Below are 21,124 nucleotides of genomic sequence, written 5' to 3'. Positions count from 1 at the left end.
GTGTGAGATTCATGCTCAACAGAGCAGCTGAAATAATTCACTTGATCTAGAATGGTCAAGTATGGAGCTTGCCGGGGTTCACACAACATTCAAACTCAACCCTCACCAGCAGACCATCTGCCAGAATGATCTCTTACTTTTAGGTCAACAAGATATGGCAGAATTTCTAAGAACATCACAGTACAGGTAGAGACCTAAGGTCATCCCCAGTCCATGGAACCCTAGGCAGACCAGGTCTCACTTGGGAAGGAGGCCAAGCAGAGATGTGGGAAATAACAGTACTCCTCAGCTTCTAAAGGCCAAGGCCTTGAAGGAGTCCAGTTTCAGAGATGTCACAGGCACATGTCAACCTGGCTGTTTCTGCCCCAAAAGGCAGACAAAACCTGCTGGAAACCCAGCTGCTTTGCTGAAACAGTAAACCTCAGTTTTGGTAAAGTATTCCCACCCAGCAAAACCTGGGTTGTTTGTTTTGTTTGTTTGTCCTGGGACTTGAACTCAGGGCCTGGGCACTGTAATTCCTACCTGGAATTACAGGTATGTACCATCATGTCTGTCTTACTGATTTAGATGGGATCTCACTAACTTTCTGTCTGGGCTGGCCATGAATGGCACCTTTCCTGCTTTCTAAGTGCCTGAATCACTACACTTTTTTGAGACAGGTTCTCGCCAAATACAGCCCAAACTCCTTGACCTGGAACTTACAATGTAGGACTGGCCTTTATCTTACGATTCTCCAGCCTCAGCAGGAAGGAAGAGGGAACATAAAGGAACCCTGTTACAGAACTACAGTTAAACATAATATTGAAACCATTTATTGCTTTTTCTCTAATTGTATTGTACTCTAGAAGGAAGCTGTTCAGATTTTTTTTTTCAAATTTTTATTATCAAACTGATGTACAGAGAGGTTACAGTTTCATACGTTAGGCATTGGATACATTTCTTATACTGTTTAGATTTTTTTTTCCCCCTTCACAGTACTAGGGTTTAAACCCTGACCCTTGGCACATTATACCTCTGAGCCATCTGGTTTTTGCTGCTTATTTTTTGGATAAAGTCTTTGTGCTCAGGTGCCTGTCTGAGACACGATCTACCTACTTCAGACTTTCCAAAGATATCTTAAAGTAAATGTCACAGCCACATGTAAGCCACCTGGTGTGCTCAGCATCATGCCAGCTGTCATTCTTCCCTCTAATGAGACTGGAGTCTTCGTAGACTTTCCTGCCTGGGCTGGCCTGAACTTAAGATCTTCCCAAGTTGCTAGGATTATAGGAGTGAGCCACAGGACCCAGCTTTGTTTAGAATTACTTGTAAGGGGGCTGGGGATATGACCTAGTAGCAAGAGTACCTGCCTCGGATACATGAGGCCCTGGGTTCGATTCCCCAGTACCACATATTCAGAAAACGGCCAGAAGTGGCGCTGTGGCTCAAGTGGCAGAGTACTAGCCTTGAGCAAAAAAGAAGCCAGGGACAGTGCTCAGGCCCTGAGTCCAAGGCCCAGGACTGGCCAAAAAAAAAAAAAAAAAAAGAATTACTTGTAAGGCAAGGGGCTTGCCTTTTTTATTGTGAGATTAATATTTTAAGTGCAATAACATACTTTAGTGTTGGTATTATATTACTATTTGTAATTATCAGTACTAAGCATCTTGGGTGCTTATTATTTATGGATATTGATAGAATTTTTCCCAATCTTCGCATTCAAGTAATTGAAGTGGCTACCTTTCCTACCTTTCTGAGATATTTGAAGGTGTAATATAGTACTTTACTAAATTAAGAGGTTTTTAGTACCCTAATGGTCTATATGCTCAACAAGAGGGGTTTCTGGCACCTTTTTTGTTTTCAGTTAATTATGGGGCTTTTAACCTCAAGGCCTGGGCACTGTCCCTCAGCTTTTTTGTTGTTGTTGTTCCTCAAGGCTATCACTTTACCACTATGAGCCCTAGCTCCATTTCTGATTTTTTTTTTTGGTGGTTAATTAGAGTTACGAGTCTCATGGGACTTTGCTGCCTGAGCTAGCTTTGAACTGCAGTCTTCAGATCTCAGACTCCTAAGTAGCTAGGATTACAGGCCTGGAACCTGTATTGCTTGACTTTTGAATACCTGATGCAAAATTTAACAAATGTTGAATGAGACTTAATTTCTACTTACCCTATTTGCTTCTGTACACACTTTATCATCTTAGTCACCTACAGCCACTTTTGAAAAACACAGTGAACATCTGTCCCGAGGAGAAGGAAGATTTGGAGTAAGCCGACGGCGACACAATTCCTCTGATGGGTTTTTTAACAATGGACCTCTACGGACTACAGGAGGTAAGCTTATCTTACCTTTCCTGACTACATTTGAGCTGGTACTTAGTGTAAGCCCAGAAAGGGTGCCTGACCTTTTGTGAACATAATTCTCAATTAGATCTTCAAGTAGTCATCAGCCAACTTCGTTGATTTTCCAGATGTAGTATTTTCGTATTCTCCTGAATTTTTTTGAAGTGTTAGTTCAGAAATACCTCAAAAGGGGCTGGGGATATGGCCTAGTGGCAAGAGAGCTTGCCTCGTATACATGAGGCCCTGGGTTCAATTCCCCAGCACCACATATACAGAAAACGGCCAGAAGTGGCACTGTGGCTCAAGTGGCAGAGTGCTAGCCTTGAGCAAAAAGGAAGCCAGGGACAGTGCTCAGGCCGAGTCCAAGGCCCAGGACTGGCCAAAAAAAAAAACCTCAAAAGGAAAAGATGTATTAGTAGCTTCCTTATGTGTACTTACTAGAAAGGTTCCCAAAAGGCCTTTTGACAGTAGGATAAACCAAATCAGGAACATTTGCTCAATTATTTCTGAATTCCCAAAAGGCAGACAGTCTTAAAACTGTTACTTTTCCTTATGATTTTAGATTCTTGGCATCAGCCATCCCTGTTCCGCCATGATTCTGTGGACTCTGGTGTCTCTAAGGGAACATATGCTGGAATCATGGGGAACCTATCTTACTGGCATGGATCTTCCCGAGGTCATGATGGCATAAGCCAGCGTAGTGGAGGTAGCACTGGGAACCATCGACACTGGAATGGCAACTTCCATTCCCGGAAAGGCTGTGCCTTTTCGGAAAAGCCACCTACAGAAATTAGGGAAGAAAAGAAAGAAGACAAGGTGGAAAAATTACAGTTTGAAGAGGAAGACTTTGTAAGTATGCAGCTTTGAATGTGAACCTAATCCAGGTACCAGGCTCATATCTATAATCCTAGCTACTCTGGAGGCTGAAATCTGATAATCATGGTTTGAAGCCAGCATAGCAAAGAAAAGTCTGTGAGACTTTTCATCTCCAGTAATCACCCAAAAGCCAGAAGTGAAGCTGTGGCTCAAGTAGTAGAGTTGTACCCATGAGCAAAAAAGCTAAACACCAGGGGCTGGGGATATGGTCTAGTGGAAAGAGCGCTTGCCTCTTATACATTAGGCCCTGGGTTCGATTCCCCAGCACCACATATACAGAAAATGGCCAGAATGGCGCTGTGGCTCAAGTGGCAGGGTGCTAGCCTTGAGCAAAAAGAAGCCAGGGACAGTGCTCAGGCCCTGAGTCCAAGGCCCAGGACTGGCCAAAAAAAAAAAAAAAAAAAGCTAAACACCAGCACTTGGGCCCTGAGTTCAAGCCCTAGTCCTGGATAAATAAATAAATAACCTAAGAGTCTTAACAAATACTGTCTAAAAAATGTAAATATTTCAAGAAAAGAAAGGAGGCTCAAACTTTTGTTGTTTTAGAGGAAAAGAGTTTAATTTGTTTGAAGATGATTACCAAAGTTCTTTTATAAATTCTAGTAAATCTTAATACATTTTTCATATTTATGCCTTAGGAATTAAGTGGAGATTTGAAAAAAAAAAATCTGAATGCAAAAAAAAATGCCTTTTTTCCAAGCACCAGTGGCTCATGACTGTAATCCTAACTACTCCAGAGGCTGAGATCTGAGGATCTCTGTTCAAAGCCAGCCTGGGCAGGAAAGTCTATGAGACTCATCTCCAATTCACAACCAGGAAACCAGAAGTAGAGCAGTGGCTCAAAGTAGTAGAGTGCTAGCCTTGAACTGAATTGCTCAGGGACAGTGTCCAAGCCTTGAGTCCAAGCCCCCATGACTAACAACAACAACAAATGCTTTTTCAGGAGTGGTATACTATAGTAGGATTTAAATTCAAACTATCTCACTTACTACACAAGCACTTAAGTCACACCCCAGCCATTTTCGGTTTAGTTATTTTTCAGATAGTTTGTTGAACGTTTGGCTTTTTGTCTGGGCCAGCTTCAAACTGTATCCTACCTGCAGCCTCTAAGTAGCTGGTATTACAAATACGTGCCACCACACCTGGCCCATGGTCCTTTTTAAAGTGTCATTTTAGATTATATTTGTGTTACAGCCATTCCTGCAGCATGTTAATAGTCAAATAAAGACAAGTAAAAATTAGCCATTAGAATCCTTCTTTCATTAACTCTAGAAAATACCATAGGGTTATTATATAGGATCATATCTTTAATAAGATGAGTTATTAATATATATTTCTTGATTTAAATACCGTTTAGGAAGATGGGTACTCATGAGAGCCTACAATTAACGTAATACTTGTTGACTTTGCATTTCAATATTTTGTATTATAATTTTGAATAGAGTAATAAACTTGTAAGTGTTAATAATTTGTGGTTGTTTGGTAGGTTTCATGTCAATGGCTATTTTGCAGAAAGTAACAAAGTGATTACCTTTCTGTGTCAACTATTCATTTCCCTCTTTTTTTCTTAGCCTTCTTTGAATCCAGAAGCTGGCAAACAGAATCGGCCATGCAGACCTATTGGGACCCCTTCTGGAGTGTGGGGTAGGTAGATTTCACCATCGTAAGACATACTTTGAATTTTTTCCTTTTGAATAGAAGAGCAAAAACATCTTTTACCTTTTTTTATTTGTTTTGATACCTCTTTTCCCCATTTTATTCATTTGCCCAGGATAGCTAGTAGCGTTTACTTACTAACCAACTTAAATGGATAAGAAATAAGGTTATATTCTGTCTCACAGAATGCCATTAAAATATAATCACAGGAGTTGAGAAAATATACAACTGATAGTTCAAACAATCCTGATTTTGGGGACTAGGAATATGGCCTAGGGGTAGAGTGCTTGCCTTGCACACATGAAGCCATGGGTTCCATTCCTCAGCACCACATATATAGGAAAAGCCAGAAGTGTTGCTGTTGCTCAAGTGGCAGAGTGCTAGCCTTGAGCAAAAAGAAGCTAGGGACAGTGCTCAGGCCCTGAGTCCCAAGCCCCAGGACTGCCCCCTCCCCACCCCCCAAAAAAACAAACCTGATTTTGGAAGCTGGAATTTTTGGCTTTTCATTTTTCTCTCTCTGTTCCATGGTTAACAGATTTTTGTTTTTGTTGTCCATTGCTTTGGTTTTTTTGTTTCTGTGTTTTTTGACAGGATCTCACTATTTAGCCTAGGCTGGTCTGGAATTCATGATCCTTTAAGTAAAGGGCGAATAATTTAAAGTTTATTCAAAATAATTCTGTAGGGTTGGGAAGGTGGCTTAGTGGTAGAGTGCTTGCCTAGCATACGGGAAGACCGGGTTCTATTCCTCAGTACCACATAAACAAAAATTGCCAGAAGTATCACTGTGGTTCACGTGGTAGAGTGCTAGCCTTGAGCAAAAAGAAACCAGGGACTATGCTCACACCCTGAGTTCAAGCCCCAGGACTGACAAAAAGAAAAAGGAAAAATCTGTAGTTAACATTGCCAGTTCACAGTTATTTTATGTGTTATGATTGTCTACTAAATATAAGGATACATATCAAGATATTCAAAGCATAATTCCATATTAAATACATTTCACAAGTTGTTTTGTTTTGTTTTTGGTGCTGGTCCTGGGCTTGAACTCAGGGCCTGTGCACTGTCCCTGAGCTTCTTTTGCTCAATTCTACCACTTGAGCCATAGCGCCACTTCCACTTTTTGGGTAGTTTATTGGAGCTAAGAGTCTCACAGACTTTACTGCCTGAGCTGGCTTCAAACCATGATCCTGAGATCTCACCTTCCTAAATAGCTAGGATTAGAGATCAGAGATGTAGTTCAATGGCAAGGGTAAGGCCTTGGGTTCAGTCCCTAGCCACTGCAAAAGTAAAAATAGGGAGGTTTATCTTTTTCAGCCAGGTTCCAATTTTTGGATTTTTTTTCAAATTACAAATTATGCCTGTTGCATGAGGACAAGGAGGAAATATGTAATATAGGGTTTATACATATTTTGAGGGAATAAGTAGGCTTATAAATGAATACATCAGTATATTTCTCTCTTTTTTTTATTATTTTTTTATTTTTGGTCAGTCCTGGGGCTTGGACTCAGGGCCTGAGCACTGTCCCTGGCTTCTTTTTGCTCAAGGCTAGCACTCTGCCACTTGAGCCACAGCGCCACTTCTGGCCATTTTCTGTGTATGTGATGCTGGGGAATCGAATCCAGGGCCTCATGTATATGAGGCAGGCACTCTTGCCACTAGGCCATATCCCCAGCCCCATACATCAGTATATTTCCAACTTAACCTGACCTGTGGTCTTAGAGTCCTTGTCATGTACATATTTAACTCTTTTGGTTAGGCATTTTTATAGCTAGGTATCTTACTGGTTAGGCTTTTTGATTTACCTAAATCTTAAATTTGAATCCAATGTTAAAGGGTTAAGAATGGTCACTTACCGCCTGGCACTGGTGGCTCATGTCTGTAATCCTAGCTAGTCAAGAGGAGGCTGAGATCTGAGAATTGGGGTTTGAAGCCAAAATGAGCAGGAAAACCCATGAGACTCCTATCTTCAATTAACACACACACACACGGCTGGAAATGGAGCTGTGACTCAAGTATTAGAGCCCTAACCTTGAGTCAGGGCGAGCACCCATGCCCTGAGGTCAAGCCCCAAGTTAGGCACAAAATTTTTTTTTTCTAAGGTTGATTACCTGGGAGAGAATGAGGGAACAGAAAAAGCCACTTTATGAAAGGAAATGTACCCATTAACTGACTCACGTAATTGTAATCTCTCTGTACATCAACTCTATAATAACAGTAAAGTTAACTTTAAAAAAAGATGGTTACTATGCCTACTCTTTGGATTTGGATAACGTTCTTCCAGAGATAGTATACTTTTTTTTTTTTTTTTTTTGGCCAGTCCTGGGCCTTGGACTCAGTGCCTGAGCACTGTCCCTGGCTTCTTTTTGCTCAGGGCAAGCACTCCTCCACTTGAGCCACAGCGCCACTTCTGGCCGTTTACTATGTATGTGGTGCTGGGGAATTGAACCCAAGGCTTCATGTATACAAGGCAAGCACTCTTACCACTAGGCCATATCCCCAGCACCCCCTATGCCTACTCTTTGGTAATGGTATATAGCTCTATTGCAGTCTCATTAGAGAGTCCCAAGCTCATCTTTATATTCTCTTGCCAAGACAAGCTTTTAACTTTGGGGTTTGATCTGCTGGTGCGTTGGTTGGTTTTGGGTGTTTTGTGCTTTGGGGAGGTGGAGATGGTACGTACTGGGGTTTGAACTGAGCCTTGTGCTTCACCACTGAGCCCGGTCTCTGGTTTCATTTGTTTTGTGAGAGTCTTGCTATGTAGCAAGATCCACCTGCCTCAATACTGAGATCATAGGCATGCACTACCACATCTATATTCTGCCCTTGGATATATTCTTGCTTGGTCTGTGCCTGACTAGTCACACAATACATTAAAAGCTATACCCTGAAGGACTGTTAATATCTTTGTGCCTTCTGACTGGTATATCAAGTTAATATCAAATGCTACACATGCTGCCTTTTTCCAGTAGTTTTGTATAGTGCCACTTTTGAACGTACCTGTCAAATGGGTACCATGAAACATGTTTCTCACAGTGTCTACTGCAAGCTCTTTTGTTGAAGATGAGGCCTTTGTATAATCATACTTTGTGTTACTTAACAGGTGTGACATTCCTTTGTATCCCCATTATTGTATTTCACAGAAAACCCACCTAGTGCCAAGCAACCCTCTAAGATGCTAGTCATCAAAAAAGTTTCCAAAGAGGATCCTGCTGCTGCCTTTTCTGCTGCATTTACCTCAGCTGGATCCCAACATGCAAATGGGAACAAAACATCAACCATGGTCCCAAGTGTCTATAAGAACCTGGTTCCTAAACCTGTACCACCTCCTTCCAAGGTATGATTTAGAGTCATTGTAACAACCTTGTATAAGAGTGGTGTTGAGAATAAATCATAAACTAGTGCATTCGTTTTATTCCTGTCAAATCATTTTCCAGATATTCATCCAAAGCCTGTTTATATGTATAGTATTGTACTGTTGTTTCCATACTGACTGTGCAGCTGCCAACTGTACTAACTTCATTTCCATAAACTTGCTCTTCCTTATTTGCTATTTCTGTAATAGTAATAACATACACATGATTGCTCAAGCATGAATACCCTTGGCTGATGCTTTTTTTCCACTATTCTTTACCTTCCTCACTCTTTACCCCCTAGCCAAGCAGTCCCTAATAGGAACATTGTCCCTATCAGTTTATTCCTCCTGTGCTGTTCTGGTTGAAAGCCTTACCATGTCACATTATTGTTGCAAACCCTTCTATTGCTTTCATCTCTCTGTATTCATCTTCCATAGAACTGTCAGAATGGTCACCCTAAGACAATAAAATATAGCTGGACAGGAGGCTGAAGCAGGAGGAACACTTGAACCTAGGAGTTCAAGGCCACCAACCTAGTGAGAATCCATCTCAAAGAAAGGAAGGAAGATAGAATTAAAAAAGAATTTAGTGGGGCTGGGAATATGGCCTACTGGTAAAGTGCTCGCCTCGTATACATAAAGCCCTGGGTTCAATTCTTCAGCACCACACATATAGAAAAAGCCAGAAGTGGTGCTGTGGCTCAAGTGGAAGAGTGCTAGCCTTGAGCAAAAAGAAGCTAGGGACAGTGCTCAGGCCCTGAGTTCAAGCCCCAGGACTGGCAAAAAAACAAAACAAACAAAAATAAAAAAGAATTTAGTATACCACATGCCTTTCTAAAATGTCTTCAACTGGCTTTATGTAATTTATAGCAGGAATTAATAATTTTTCTATGAAGAACAAGATAATAAATATTTTAGTATGTTACATTCTGTCTTTGTTATAAATTGCTGCTGCTTCTTTCATTTTTGCATCTCTATGGCTTTAGCAGTAGAGTGCTTGCCTAGCATGCACAAAGCCCTGAGTTCCAATTCCTCAGCACCACATAAACAGAAAAGGCCGGAAGTGGTGCTGTGGCTCAAGAGGTAGAGGGCTAAACTTGAACACAAGCCAGGGACAGTGTTCAGGCCCTGAGTCCAAGCCCCAGACTGGCCCCCCCAAAAATAGTGGTTAGCTCACAAGCCTTATAAAAATACTTTGGGCTAGATCAAGCACATGGGTTGTAGTTTGTCAGTACCTGATCTTACAATACAATATTCTAACTGCTGAGCTCATGTTAATTCTTCATAGCCCAAGTGCAGTATTTTCCATTTTACTGTTTTTGTTGTTGTTGTTGTTTCTCTTACCTGGAAAGAAATTTCTGTTCAAACTAGCTATCCTTTTTGTGAGTACTTTCCTACTACATACATCTAAATGTCTATAAATGTCTAATCCTTATAACTCTAGAATGACATAGTATGATGTGCCTGTTAATTGCTACAAAACTTTATTGCATGTATTTGTTTTATTCTATGTGACTTGAGGGTAGTCTTCAGCTGCTCATATTTGTATCCATACCTTCCTTATATAAGCATGTAATAATTGCTTGAATGAATTCTTGCCCCCGTAAGGAAACAATTCAAATTTTCTATGTTAAAAGGAAAACTGGTGAACATGGTTCACTTTCCATTATGCACAGCACTTTGATGTTATGATAAATAAAAATACATAGCATCATTAGGCCTATGGCATGGCTCAAATGGTAGAGTACTTGTCTAACAAGCACAAACACCCTAAAGTTCACTCTCCAGTACTGCCAAAGAAAGAGCATTAGTTAAGGCGCTCTTTGAGCTGAAATTTTAATTGGAGTGATAGGATAGAACAGTATAAAAAGTCATAATATCATTATGTGTGAAATAAAACAGTAATAGATTCTGTTAGCATCTTAAGATATAGATTAAACAGATTTTTACACTGTATGTAACAGGTTAAAGGAGCAAGATCACTGTAGCCTATAATCAAGGAAAGTTTTTCCAAAAACACTAATCTGAGATGATCTTTGGAGGATCTAGATTTGCATAGGCAAAAAAATGAACCATATTTTATATTATAAGAGCAAATATGGCTAAAGTCTAAAACCACCAAACACTAGGGCATATTTGATGGGTATAAGTGAAAATTGTGACAGTGGAACATGAATGTTAAGACTGGAAGCCATTACAGAAAAAAAAATGATTGAAGCTTTTAGGATGGATGATCTTATCTGCAAGAAAGAAGATATTCAAGAGTATAGAATGAGTGCTGGGAATATGGCCTAGTGGCAAGAGTGCTTGCCTCCTATACATGAGGCCCTTTGTTCAATTCCCCAGCACCACATATATAGGAAACGGCCAGAAGTGGCGCTGTGGCTCAAGTGGCAGAGTGCTTGCCTTGAGCAAAAAGAAGCCAGGGACAGTGCTCAGGCCATGAGTCCAAGGCCCAAGACTGGAAGAAAAAAAATGTATAGAATGAGAAATTAACCTCCAGATTACTGAGAACTTGTAATTCAGACATAGAAAAACATTGTGTACTATATTGAAGTCCTAGTAGGTAAGTTTAAAATAGTAATATGGCCTAGTAACACTATCAGTTGCTGCTTGCAAGGTGAGGACAATAACTGAAAACTGGTTTGATCTTAGAAATAGACAAAATTTCCATACATATATACGTATTTTCTTATTTTAATTTTTAAATTGGTGCCTGTTCTTGGGCTTGAACTGAGGTTGTGAGTGCTCTGTCCCTGAGCTTTTTTTTTTTTTTTTTTTTGGCCAGTCCTGGGCCTTGGACTCAGGGCCTGAGCACTGTCCCTGGCTTCTTCCCGCTCAAGGCTAGCACTCTGCCACTTGAGCCACAGCGCCGCTTCTGGCCGTTTTCTGTATATGTGGTGCTGGGGAATCGAACCTAGGGCCTCGTGTATCCGAGGCAGGCACTCTTGCCACTAGGCTATATCCCCAGCCCCCCTGAGCTTTTTTTTTTTTTTTGGCCAGTCCTGGGCCTTGGACTCAGGGCCTGAGCACTGTCCCTGGCTTCTTCCCGCTCAAGGCTAGCACTCTGCCACTTGAGCCACAGCGCCGCTTCTGGCCGTTTTCTGTATATGTGGTGCTGGGGAATCGAACCTAGGGCCTCGTGTATCCGAGGCAGGCACTCTTGCCACTAGGCTATATCCCCAGCCCATCCCCCTGAGCTTTTTTTGATAGTGCTCTCTACCACTTGAACCATAGCTCCACTTCTGTATTTTCGGTTAATTAAGAGTCTCATGGAGCCAGGTACTACTGGTGGCTGACGCCTGCAATCCTAGCTGCTTAGGAGACTGGGATCTGAGGATTGAGGTTCAAAGCCAGCCAGGGCATGAAAATCCACAAGACTCTTCTTTTTTTTTTTGGCCAGTCCTGGGCCTTGGACTCAGGGCCTGACCAATGTCCCTGGCTTCCTTTTGCTCAAGGATAGTACTCTGCCACTTGAGCCACAGCGCCACTTCTGGCCGTTTTATGTATATGTGGTGCTGGGGAATCGAACTCAGGGCTTCATGTATACAAGGCGAACACTCTTGCCACTAGGCCATATCCCCAGCCCTCCACAAGACTCTTATCTCCAATTAACCACCAGAAAACCAGAAATGGCACTGTGGTTTAAGTGGTAGAATGCTAGCCTTGAGCATAAAAGGCTCTTAGGGACAGCACTCAGGCCCTGACTTCAAGCCCCAGGACCCGCACCAAAAAGAAATCTTGGAGGTTGGATGACATTGATTCACACTTGTAATCTTAACTGCTCGTGATGTTGAGATCTGGAGGATCATTGTTTGATGCCCCATCTTAACTCTATCTTTTTTTTTTTTTTTTTTTGGCCAGTCCTGGGCCTTGGACTCAGGGCCTGAGCACTGTCCCTGGCTTCTTCCCGCTCAAGGCTAGCACTCTGCCACTTGAGCCACAGCGCCGCTTCTGGCCGTTTTCTGTATATGTGGTGCTGGGGAATCGAACCTAGGGCCTCGTGTATGCGAGGCAGGCACTCTTGCCACTAGGCTATATCCCCAGCCCTTAACTCTATCTTAAACCAAACAAAAATTAAGACAGCCTGGTGCCGGTGTCTTATGCCTGTACTCCTAGCTACTCAAGAGAGGATGATGTCGGGTGGGGAATATGGCCTAGTGGTAAAGTGCTCACCTCATATGCATGAAGCCCTGGGTTCGATTCGCTACACCACATATACAGAAAATGGCCAGAAGTAGCACTGTGGCTCAAGTGGCAGAGTGCTGGCTTTGAGCAAAAAGAAGACAGGGACAGTGCAGAGGCTGATGTCTGAAGATCCTATTTCAGAGCCAGCCTGGATAGGAAAGTCTGTGAGACTCTTACCTCCAGTTAACCACCAGAAAACCCAAAGTGGCACTGTGGATCGAAGTGATAGTTAGTGATAGAGCACTAGCCTTGAGCCAAAGAGCTCAGGTACAGCACCCAAGCCCTGATTTCTAGCCCCATGACCTACCCCCCCCCACCCCCCCAAGAAAAAGACTATAGAGGCATAGCTCAAGTGGTATTACCCTAGCCTAGCCAAGCACAAAGCCCTAAGTTCAAACCCCTAGTACTCCTTTCCCTGCCCTTCCCTCAGAAAAGACTAGAATGTAGCTAATAGTAAGATTAGGGGAAATACAAGGGAAATCTATAGGTAGAAGCCATTGAGGATGACTTGAAATAACTTGAAAGACAAGGAATATATAGTTTAGTGGTAGAGAGTTTGCTTGGTATATGCAAGGCCCTAGGTTCAATATTCATGGTCACGTTGGGCTTATGACAGCAAAAACTACTAGAGAGAAACAAACTAGTACAGAAATTAACAGGGATTTGAAGTGGTGAGATTCCATTTTTCTCCTTCAAGTATGATCTTGGCCAAGCTTCTTCACTACTTAGTCTCAGTTTCGTGTGTGTGTGTGTGTGTGTGTTATTACCCACTGTTTTAAGTTATTTATGAGTAGATAAGATTTTATGAAGTACTTAAAAGTGGTATATATAGTAAATGTAATTATTGTATCGTTTCATAAGTTTAAAACCCCATCCTTAAAAGAGTTTTTAGTTTTTCGTAGAAGTTACTTATTTGAGATGTTTGCATGCATTCTGTTAAACTATATAAAGTATAAAAATGAGTAATGCAATTTTATTGTGTCCTCAAGAATCTCATAAATCTCTTCAGGTGAAGAGGTGTGAAGGATACAATACTGATGTGTTGTTTAACATTATGTGAACTTTTTGAAGGTTGGAGAGTTACTTAGTTCTACGCTTTTTTCATCAAAAAATTGAGTTCGAGATCTGTCGCACAATTGTAAAAGAGTGAAATTAAGATTTTCAAAGTAGGGGCCGGGAATATGGCCTAGTGGCAAGAGTGCTTGCCTCACATACTTGAAGCCCTGAGTTCCATTCCCCAGTACCACATATATAGAAAACGGCCAGAAGTGGCGCTGTGGGTCAAGTGGCAGAGTGCTAGAAGCCAGGGACAGTGCTCAAGCCCTGAGTCCAAGCCCAGGACTGGCAAAAAAAATAAAAGTAAATTAAAAAAAAGATTTTCAAAGTACTTTAAATGTAGCTTCCTGGTACATCCTAGAAAATGGATGTGTTATGAGTTTGTTGGAGTACAAGTATAGTGGATAGGCATCCTTTTTATGTTAGATTGTTTTAATAAAGGATGCTTTTATGTTAATTGTTTTAATCATTTCACATTGTATGCATATATGAAAATATCACCTCATATACCATAAATACATTAAAATAATAAATTAACAATGAAAAATAGAGCTTTCGTAACTCTAAAAATGCTAGCTAGCATTCTTGAAACTTAAGCACTGGCCAAATACCTCTGCCTTTCATACTTCTAAGAAAGAAGTACTGCTCCTATAAGTTTCTACTTTCATCAGAGGTATTATTTCTTACCTGCACCCCTCATCAGTCAGGATTTTGAATGTCCTGTCTTTCTGGAAATGCTCCAGTCATCCTTTCTGTCCCCACCTCTAACTGATGCAGAGACGTTGCCAACTATCTGATCAGTCTGTTTTGAGCTTTCTACAAGTATATGTCTAGTTTGATATCAGGGATGTTGTAATTTAGTAGTTGAAGAGGAATATTTGGTTGGCATCGGGTGATTTAGTAGAAGGTACTAGCTAGCTAGGCTTAATGTGGGAATTGGATAGGGAATTCAGAAGGAAGCTATCATTACCCAAAAAGTAGAGTCAGAATATGCCATGTTTTAGTAAAGGTGAGCAATTACATCATGGCTAGTATATGGAAGTGGTGAAGTAAAACCATCAATATAGAGGCCTTTATCAAAATTCAGAAGAGAGGGCTGGGAATATGGCCTAGTGGCAAGAGTGCCTGACTCATATACATGAAGCCCTGGGTTCAATTCCCCAGCACCACATATATAGAAAATGGCCAAAAGTGGCGCTGTGGCTCAAGTGGCAGAGTGCTAGCCTTGAGCAAAAAGGAAGCCAGGGACAGTGCTCAGGCCCTGAGTCCAAGGCCCAGGACTGGCAAAAAAAAAAAATTATTTTCAGAAGAAAAGTTGAGGCTATAAATATGGTTTACATATTAGCTACATAATTGTAACAATTTAAACTTAATTTTTGTTACACATAACTGGTCTTTCTAATGATGTTCAGCTAGGAAAAGATAACAGCAGAAGAATGCTGAGCCTAGAACACTGTGACAGGAATTCAGAAGGTAAGAATAGAATCTAGAAAATAAGGCTTCAAAGATTCTAGGGGGAAAGGGTCTGTTTTAGAAAAGTTTAGTAATTAGAAATATCCAATACCCCAAGATACATACATACATGCATATGTGTGTACATATATATAATAAAATATTAAAAAATTATATCTATATATCTATATATAGAGAGAGATATGTGCCAGTTCTGGGGCTTGTACTTGGCCTGGACACTGTCCCTGTACTTCTTTTGCTGAAGGCTAGTGCTCTAACACTTGATCCACAGCTCTGCTTCCAGGTGTTTTGTTTTTAAGTACTTCATAGGAGATAAGAGTCTCACAGACTTTACTGCCCAGGTTGTCTTTGAACTGTAGTCCTCAGATCTTAGCCTTCTGAGTAGCAAGGATTATGGGCACGCACCACCAGCGCCCGACTTTTTTCTTTTTTGTTTCTTACAGCTGGTACTCTACAACATTAGCTACGCCTTCACAAAGATGTGTCTGTCCAGGCTGGCTTTGGCCTGTGATCCTGAAGATACATTTTTGAAATTTGGCCTTTGAATATAATATGAAGAGAAGATGTTTGGTTAATTATAAAAGAAACTTGTGGGCTGGGAATATAGCCTAGTGGTAAGAGTGCTTGCCTCGAATACATGAAGCCCTGGGTTCAATTCCTCAGCACTACATATATAGAAAAATCCAGAAGTGGCACTATGGCTCAAGTGGTAGATTGCTAGACTTGAGCAAGAAAGCAGCCAGGGACAGTGCTCAGGCCATGAATTCAAGGCCCAGGACTGGCAAAAAAAAAAAAAAAGAAAAGGAAGGAACAGAGAGAGAGAGAGGTGGGGGGGGGGGAACTTGTACAAAATGGGGGTAGAGGCAATAATTGCAGAGAACTAAATATTAGCAGTCGTGATCAAGTGAAAGAAAGCTGGTACTGATTACTTAGAAATGTTTGACAGAAAAAGGATGGTGATAAAAGATTGTGGGAAAGTAAAATAAGGTTAAGGTGGCAATATTTTAAGGTGGTTTAACATATGTAAGTAAAATATGTATTAGGAGATTAAAGATGTAAGGGGAAATAAGTGACAGGAAACAGAATAAGCATTGAAGAATATAGAAAAGAAAGAAGTTAACTTAAAAGAAACTATGGTTGGTAGGGAGCTTAGTTCACTTCAGTGGGTTTTACATAATTGTTAAAAGTCATGGGGCACCTTCATTTTCTCCAGGGGCAACCAACTAAGCAGTATTTAAGTGTCAGAAAATTAAGACTTCAGATGGAATAAAATTGATCACAGAAGTATCCCTTTGCACAAGGTGCTATTGGAGTAGAAGCCCAGTTTCTGTACCTTCTGATGACAGTGCTTCTGATAATACTTGAATTCAGGGGAAGCCACAAATCATCGTTGATAGTTAACCTAAGCACCTTTTAATTTTGTTTTTGAAAAACAATCTTCATTCCAATTGGGTCACTGTCTCTTACCTACTTGTCCATTCTTTTTGGAGGCATTGTGGTGCAGAACAAAAGCAGTAGTGTTACTACATTTGATTGGTTTAACAAACAACATGGTGAGCATTGGTACATGAGAGATAATTCAGTAAACTTTATTCTCTTCTTTCTTTCTTTTTTTTTTTTGTTTATTTTCTTAATCTCTTTAGTAATCCTCATCCAAGAAGGTTACCACAGAAAGGAATTCTTTTCACTCAGACCTTTCCTTTTTCCTGTAGATCTCTTGGTTCTAATTGTTGCCTTCTGGAAAAATAAGTAAAAGTTCCTCAGTTGCTTCAGTCCCATTCCATTGACCTGCCTCGTCTTCCTTGGTCTCCTCAGACAGTATGATTGACAGAAATAATGGAATATTCCAGGTATACAGTGTTGCCATCATAGTAAGGGCTATGGCCATACCCCACAAAGCTGACTAAAAGAGGGGCCTCAGGACTAAAACCAGTATTGTCCATCCATTAAAGTGTCCACCTTGGCATAGAAGTAGCTTGTTGCCTTCAAAATTCCCAGAAAACAGCATTTTTCTGACCTGCTTTGTGAGTTAACAATCATACTATAAAAGGAAACATTTTAATAACTGAAAAAATCTGCTCCTCCGATCCTATGTGCAATTAAATACTTTGAGAAGTAGCACTGTAAAGAAAGCTGTTGAACATTGATCACCCTAGCACTTCTCAGATTGATTTGGATTTAGAAACAATACCTTTTAATTTCCCATGGTCCTTGTTTTCCATCTGCCTTTCCTTCTAAGTGCCTAAACTCAAATTGAGGTTGCATACCCCCCAAACATGTTGAGACAGGTAAGCTCTGGGAACTTACATTCCCATATAACATTTCCCTCTTTGATTTATGATTTTACAAGCTGAGTTTCTGTTTGTGAGCTTTTATTTGCCTGAATTATTCTTTATTCCCATATAGCCCAATGCATGGAAAGCTAACAGAATGGAACATAAATCCGGATCCCTTTCCTCTAGCCGGGAGTCTGCTTTTACCAATCCAATCTCTGTTACCAAACCAGTGCTACTGGCTAGTGGCACAGTTCTAAGCTCTCCCAAAGAGGTGAGTGAGGATAATGTAGAGCGTATTATATTACCCTTTTCTAGAGTTGCTATTTCCAATCCAGGTGTGGTAACCCAGCCCCTTCAGCAGTAGAGTCAGGAGGACAGCAAATTTGAGACCAGCATGGGCTATAGAGTGAGACCCTCAAAAGTTGCCATTTTCCCATTATTTATACTAACATGGGAAATCTGACATGTAGTTATAATGCCATTTCTTTTTCAACCATTTACTGAGAGTTACATCTTTACTGATTGATATTTCCCATTAGTATCAAAAATGGGGCAGTACCTTGCAATGAGGTAAAAACTCTAATAGACAAGGCTTGTCTGCATTAGAATGGAATTCTGCTGATACCTGGAGAAAGGGTAAAGTGGTATATTTCATAAGGCAAGAATCTTAACCATAAAAACTGCAAAATTGGAGCTAGGAATGTGTCATAATGGTAGAGTGCTTGCCTAGCATGCACGAAGCCCTGGGTTTGATTCCTCACACCACATAAACAGAAAAAGCAAAAGTGGTACTGTGGCTCAAGTGGTAGAGCACTAGCCATGAGCACAAAGAGGATCAGGGACAGAGCCCAGGCCCTGAGTTCAAGCCCCAAGACTGGCAAAAAAAAAAAAAAAAACCCTGCAAAATTGAATTTTTTTTTTAAATAAAGAAGTTGTTTGTGTTTGGTAAAAGAATGGGCGCCTGTGGCTCACACCTGTAATCCTAGCTGCTCAGGAGGCTGAGATCTGAGGATTGTGGTTTGAAGCTGGCCTGGGCAGAAATGTCCCCATAAAACTCCTATCTTCAATTAACTGCTCAAAAAATGAAAGTGGCACTGTGGCTCAAAGTGGTAGAGTACTAGCCTTGAGCAAAAGAGCTCAGATACAGTGCCCCAACCCTGAGTTCAAGCCCCACAGCCAACAAACACAATGAAAAAGAATGATAAATAGGCTGCTGGAGATCGGTGCCATGTGTAAGTGGCCCAGAAAACCCAGTTCTTGCTCTTTGCTGTCAGGAGCAACTTATTTGTGGTATTTGCCCAGAGTCCCTCCAGTACTACCCCGCCGATGGAGGTGAGCACCACTCGTCTGACCAAGTTGACACGTCGAACCACTGACCGGAAGAGTGAGTTCCTGAAGACTCTGAAGGATGACCGGAATGGAGACTTCTCAGAGAACAGAGACTGTGACAAGCTGGAGGACGTAAGCGCATAGGGGGTTTCTGGTGGTGTAAAGTATTTTCCTTGGTTATAGTGTATTTTTTGGTCATTTGTTTATGTTAGACTTTATTGTCCCAGCCCCCCCCCCACATAAGCCCCATTCTGTGCTCCTGTTTGTGTTTTTCTTGTGAGAAAAAGAAATGACAACATTTTGAAATGTTCCTTTTATCTGTAGGAGAGTCAACCTGCTATATATACAGTCCATAATTTTTTTTGCTTTGTTTTTATTTTTGTGGTTTTGTTTTTTTGCTGACCTTGGGGCTTGAACTCAGGTCCTGGGCCCTGTCTGTGAGCTTCTCAGGCTCAAGGCTAGCATTCTTCCACTTGAGCTTGAGCCATAGTGCCACTTGGAGCTCTTTCTGAGTAGTTTATTGGAGATAAGAGTTTCACAAACTTCCTGCCTGGGATGGCTTCTAACTGTGATCCTCAGTTCTCAGCCTCCTAAGTAGCTTTTTTTTTTTTTTGGTCATGTGGCTTGAACATAGGGCCCAGGCGCTGTCCTTGAACTCTTGCTCCAAGCTAGCACTTCTACTACTTTGAGCCACAGCTCTATGGAATTTCTTTTAAATTACCATTCACTTCACCTACCAAGGGATATCTTGATTGCTTCCAAGTTTTAGGCATGCAGCTGCTATAAACACTAGTTGTCAGCCATGTAATACCAAAAAACTACCAAACTGTCCTCCAGTAGACACCACCAAGTCCCTACCAGGAGCTAATGAAAATTGGTGTTGCTTCATGTCCTCGCTACCATTTGATGATGTCAGTGGTCAGTGTTCTGACATCAGTGTCCTTTTAATAGGTATGTAGTGAATCCTTGGTTGTTTTGTTTTGTTTTTTAATTTTTATTATCAAACTGATGTACAGAGAGGTTACAGTTTCATACGTTAGGCATTGGATACATTTCTTGAACTGTTTGTTACCTCGTCCCTCATTCCCCCCCTCTCCCTTTCCCTTCCCCCCCCCATGAGTTATTCAGTTCATTTACACCAAACAGTTTTGCAAGTATTGCTTTTGTAGTTGTTTGTCTTTTTTTACCCTGTGTCTCTCGATTTTGGTATTCCCTTTCAATTTCCTAGTTCTAATATCAGTATACACGGTTTCCAATATACTCATATAAGATATAGAGATAGTGTAGGTACAACTGTATCCTTATTTTAATTTACATTAAATGGTGATGACATGATGTGGAACATCATTCTATTTGCTTTTTGTGCACATCTTTTGCCACTTTTTATTGTTCTATTGTTGAGTTTAAGATTTGTTTGTATTTATTAGTTCACATTCCTTTTTCTTTTTTTTTTAAGTTGGTTACTTGAATTTATTTATTTTTTTTTTTGTTTTTTTTTTTTGGCCAGTCCTGGGCCTTGGACTCAGGGGCCTGAGCTCCATCCCTGGCTTCTTCCTGCTCAAGGCTAGCACTCCGCCACTTGAGCCACAGCGCCGCTTCTGGCCGTTTTCTGTATATATGTGGTGCTGGGGAATCGAACCTAGGGCCTCGTGTATCCGAGGCAGGCACTCTTGCCACTAGGCTATATCCCCAGCCCGAATTTATTTATTTATTTATTTTGCCAGTCCTGGGGCTTGGACTCAGGGCCTGAGCACTATCCCTGGCTTCTTTTTGCTCAAGGCTAGCACTCAGCCACTTGAGCCACAGCGCCACTTCTAGCATTTTCTATATATGTGGTGCTGAGGAATCAAACCCAGGGCTTTCATGTATACGAGGCAAGCACTTTTTGCCACTAGGCCATATCTCCAGCCCTGTCAGTATCTTGATTATAAATTAGGTAGTAGTAATCCTCCAACTTTGTTCTCTTTCAATATGGCATTGGCTGTTCTAGATCTTTCCCCCCTCCACAAACGTCACAATCAGTTTGTCGATATAACACGTTCCCAATTTCAAGTAGTAAAAATGGAAAACACTGTGTTAAGTGGTTTTGGCTTGTTTTCCACAATCAGTAAGCCAGTGTCTTTCCCTTTCTTTACTGTAGTTGGAGGATAATAGCACATCTGAACCAAAGGAAATTGGAGAGAGAAGCTGTCTTCAGAATGGTCTTTCTCTCCCCATTGTAGAAGAAAGGGAGGTCCTCTCCCACTCCCTGGAAGCAGAGCACAGGTGAGCATGACATCACTAGGAATGATGTCCTTGGATGGCCTGCAGTGAGTCTGATATAGAAACACTTGGGCAGATTTATCCCACAAACATGCCAGTTTTTTTCACAATCTCCCAAGTTTTCATTTATTCTTGATTTCAAATTCAGCTTAAAGCCTCAGTTAGAAATTAGAAAAGGTAGAAGAGCGGGAACTTGCTTCAAGGAACTGTGCTGGCCTACGAGAGCAGTTACAATACAATCCTTTTAAGGGGGCCTTGCAAAGCCTGAAACTCTGTTTCATGGAATCCTGGCAACTAGGTGACAAGGATGGCAGTACCTTCCTAAGCGGGGACTCCAAGAG

General features: G+C 41.2%; 1 protein-coding gene and 1 long non-coding RNA gene across 3 annotated transcripts in view; one reads left to right on the top strand and one right to left on the bottom strand.

Annotated features, from left to right (window-relative positions):
- Positions 1-21,124, top strand: part of Gpbp1l1 (GC-rich promoter binding protein 1 like 1) — a 50,044-nt gene that overhangs the window by 25,397 nt on the left and 3,523 nt on the right. For both annotated transcript variants that reach the window (XM_048351202.1, XM_048351201.1), the window contains exons 4-10: positions 2,180-2,309; positions 2,881-3,167; positions 4,766-4,838; positions 7,988-8,181; positions 17,323-17,463; positions 18,495-18,653; positions 20,662-20,786. In XM_048351202.1, coding sequence (XP_048207159.1) covers positions 2,180-2,309; positions 2,881-3,167; positions 4,766-4,838; positions 7,988-8,181; positions 17,323-17,463; positions 18,495-18,653; positions 20,662-20,786 — 1,109 coding nt within the window. The remainder of the gene's footprint in view (positions 1-2,179; positions 2,310-2,880; positions 3,168-4,765; positions 4,839-7,987; positions 8,182-17,322; positions 17,464-18,494; positions 18,654-20,661; positions 20,787-21,124) is intronic.
- Positions 1,752-18,015, bottom strand: LOC125355088. The gene is made up of 3 exons (XR_007211590.1): positions 17,874-18,015; positions 3,675-3,679; positions 1,752-1,762 (listed from the first exon to the last, which is right to left on the bottom strand). It is a non-coding gene; the product is annotated as an uncharacterized LOC125355088 (long non-coding RNA).

This window comes from Perognathus longimembris, chromosome 7, assembly GCF_023159225.1.
Source record: "Perognathus longimembris pacificus isolate PPM17 chromosome 7, ASM2315922v1, whole genome shotgun sequence".
Lineage (NCBI taxonomy): Eukaryota > Metazoa > Chordata > Mammalia > Rodentia > Heteromyidae > Perognathus > Perognathus longimembris.
Note: the sequence above shows the minus strand (reverse complement) of the source record. Positions and strands in the feature narration are given on the sequence as shown.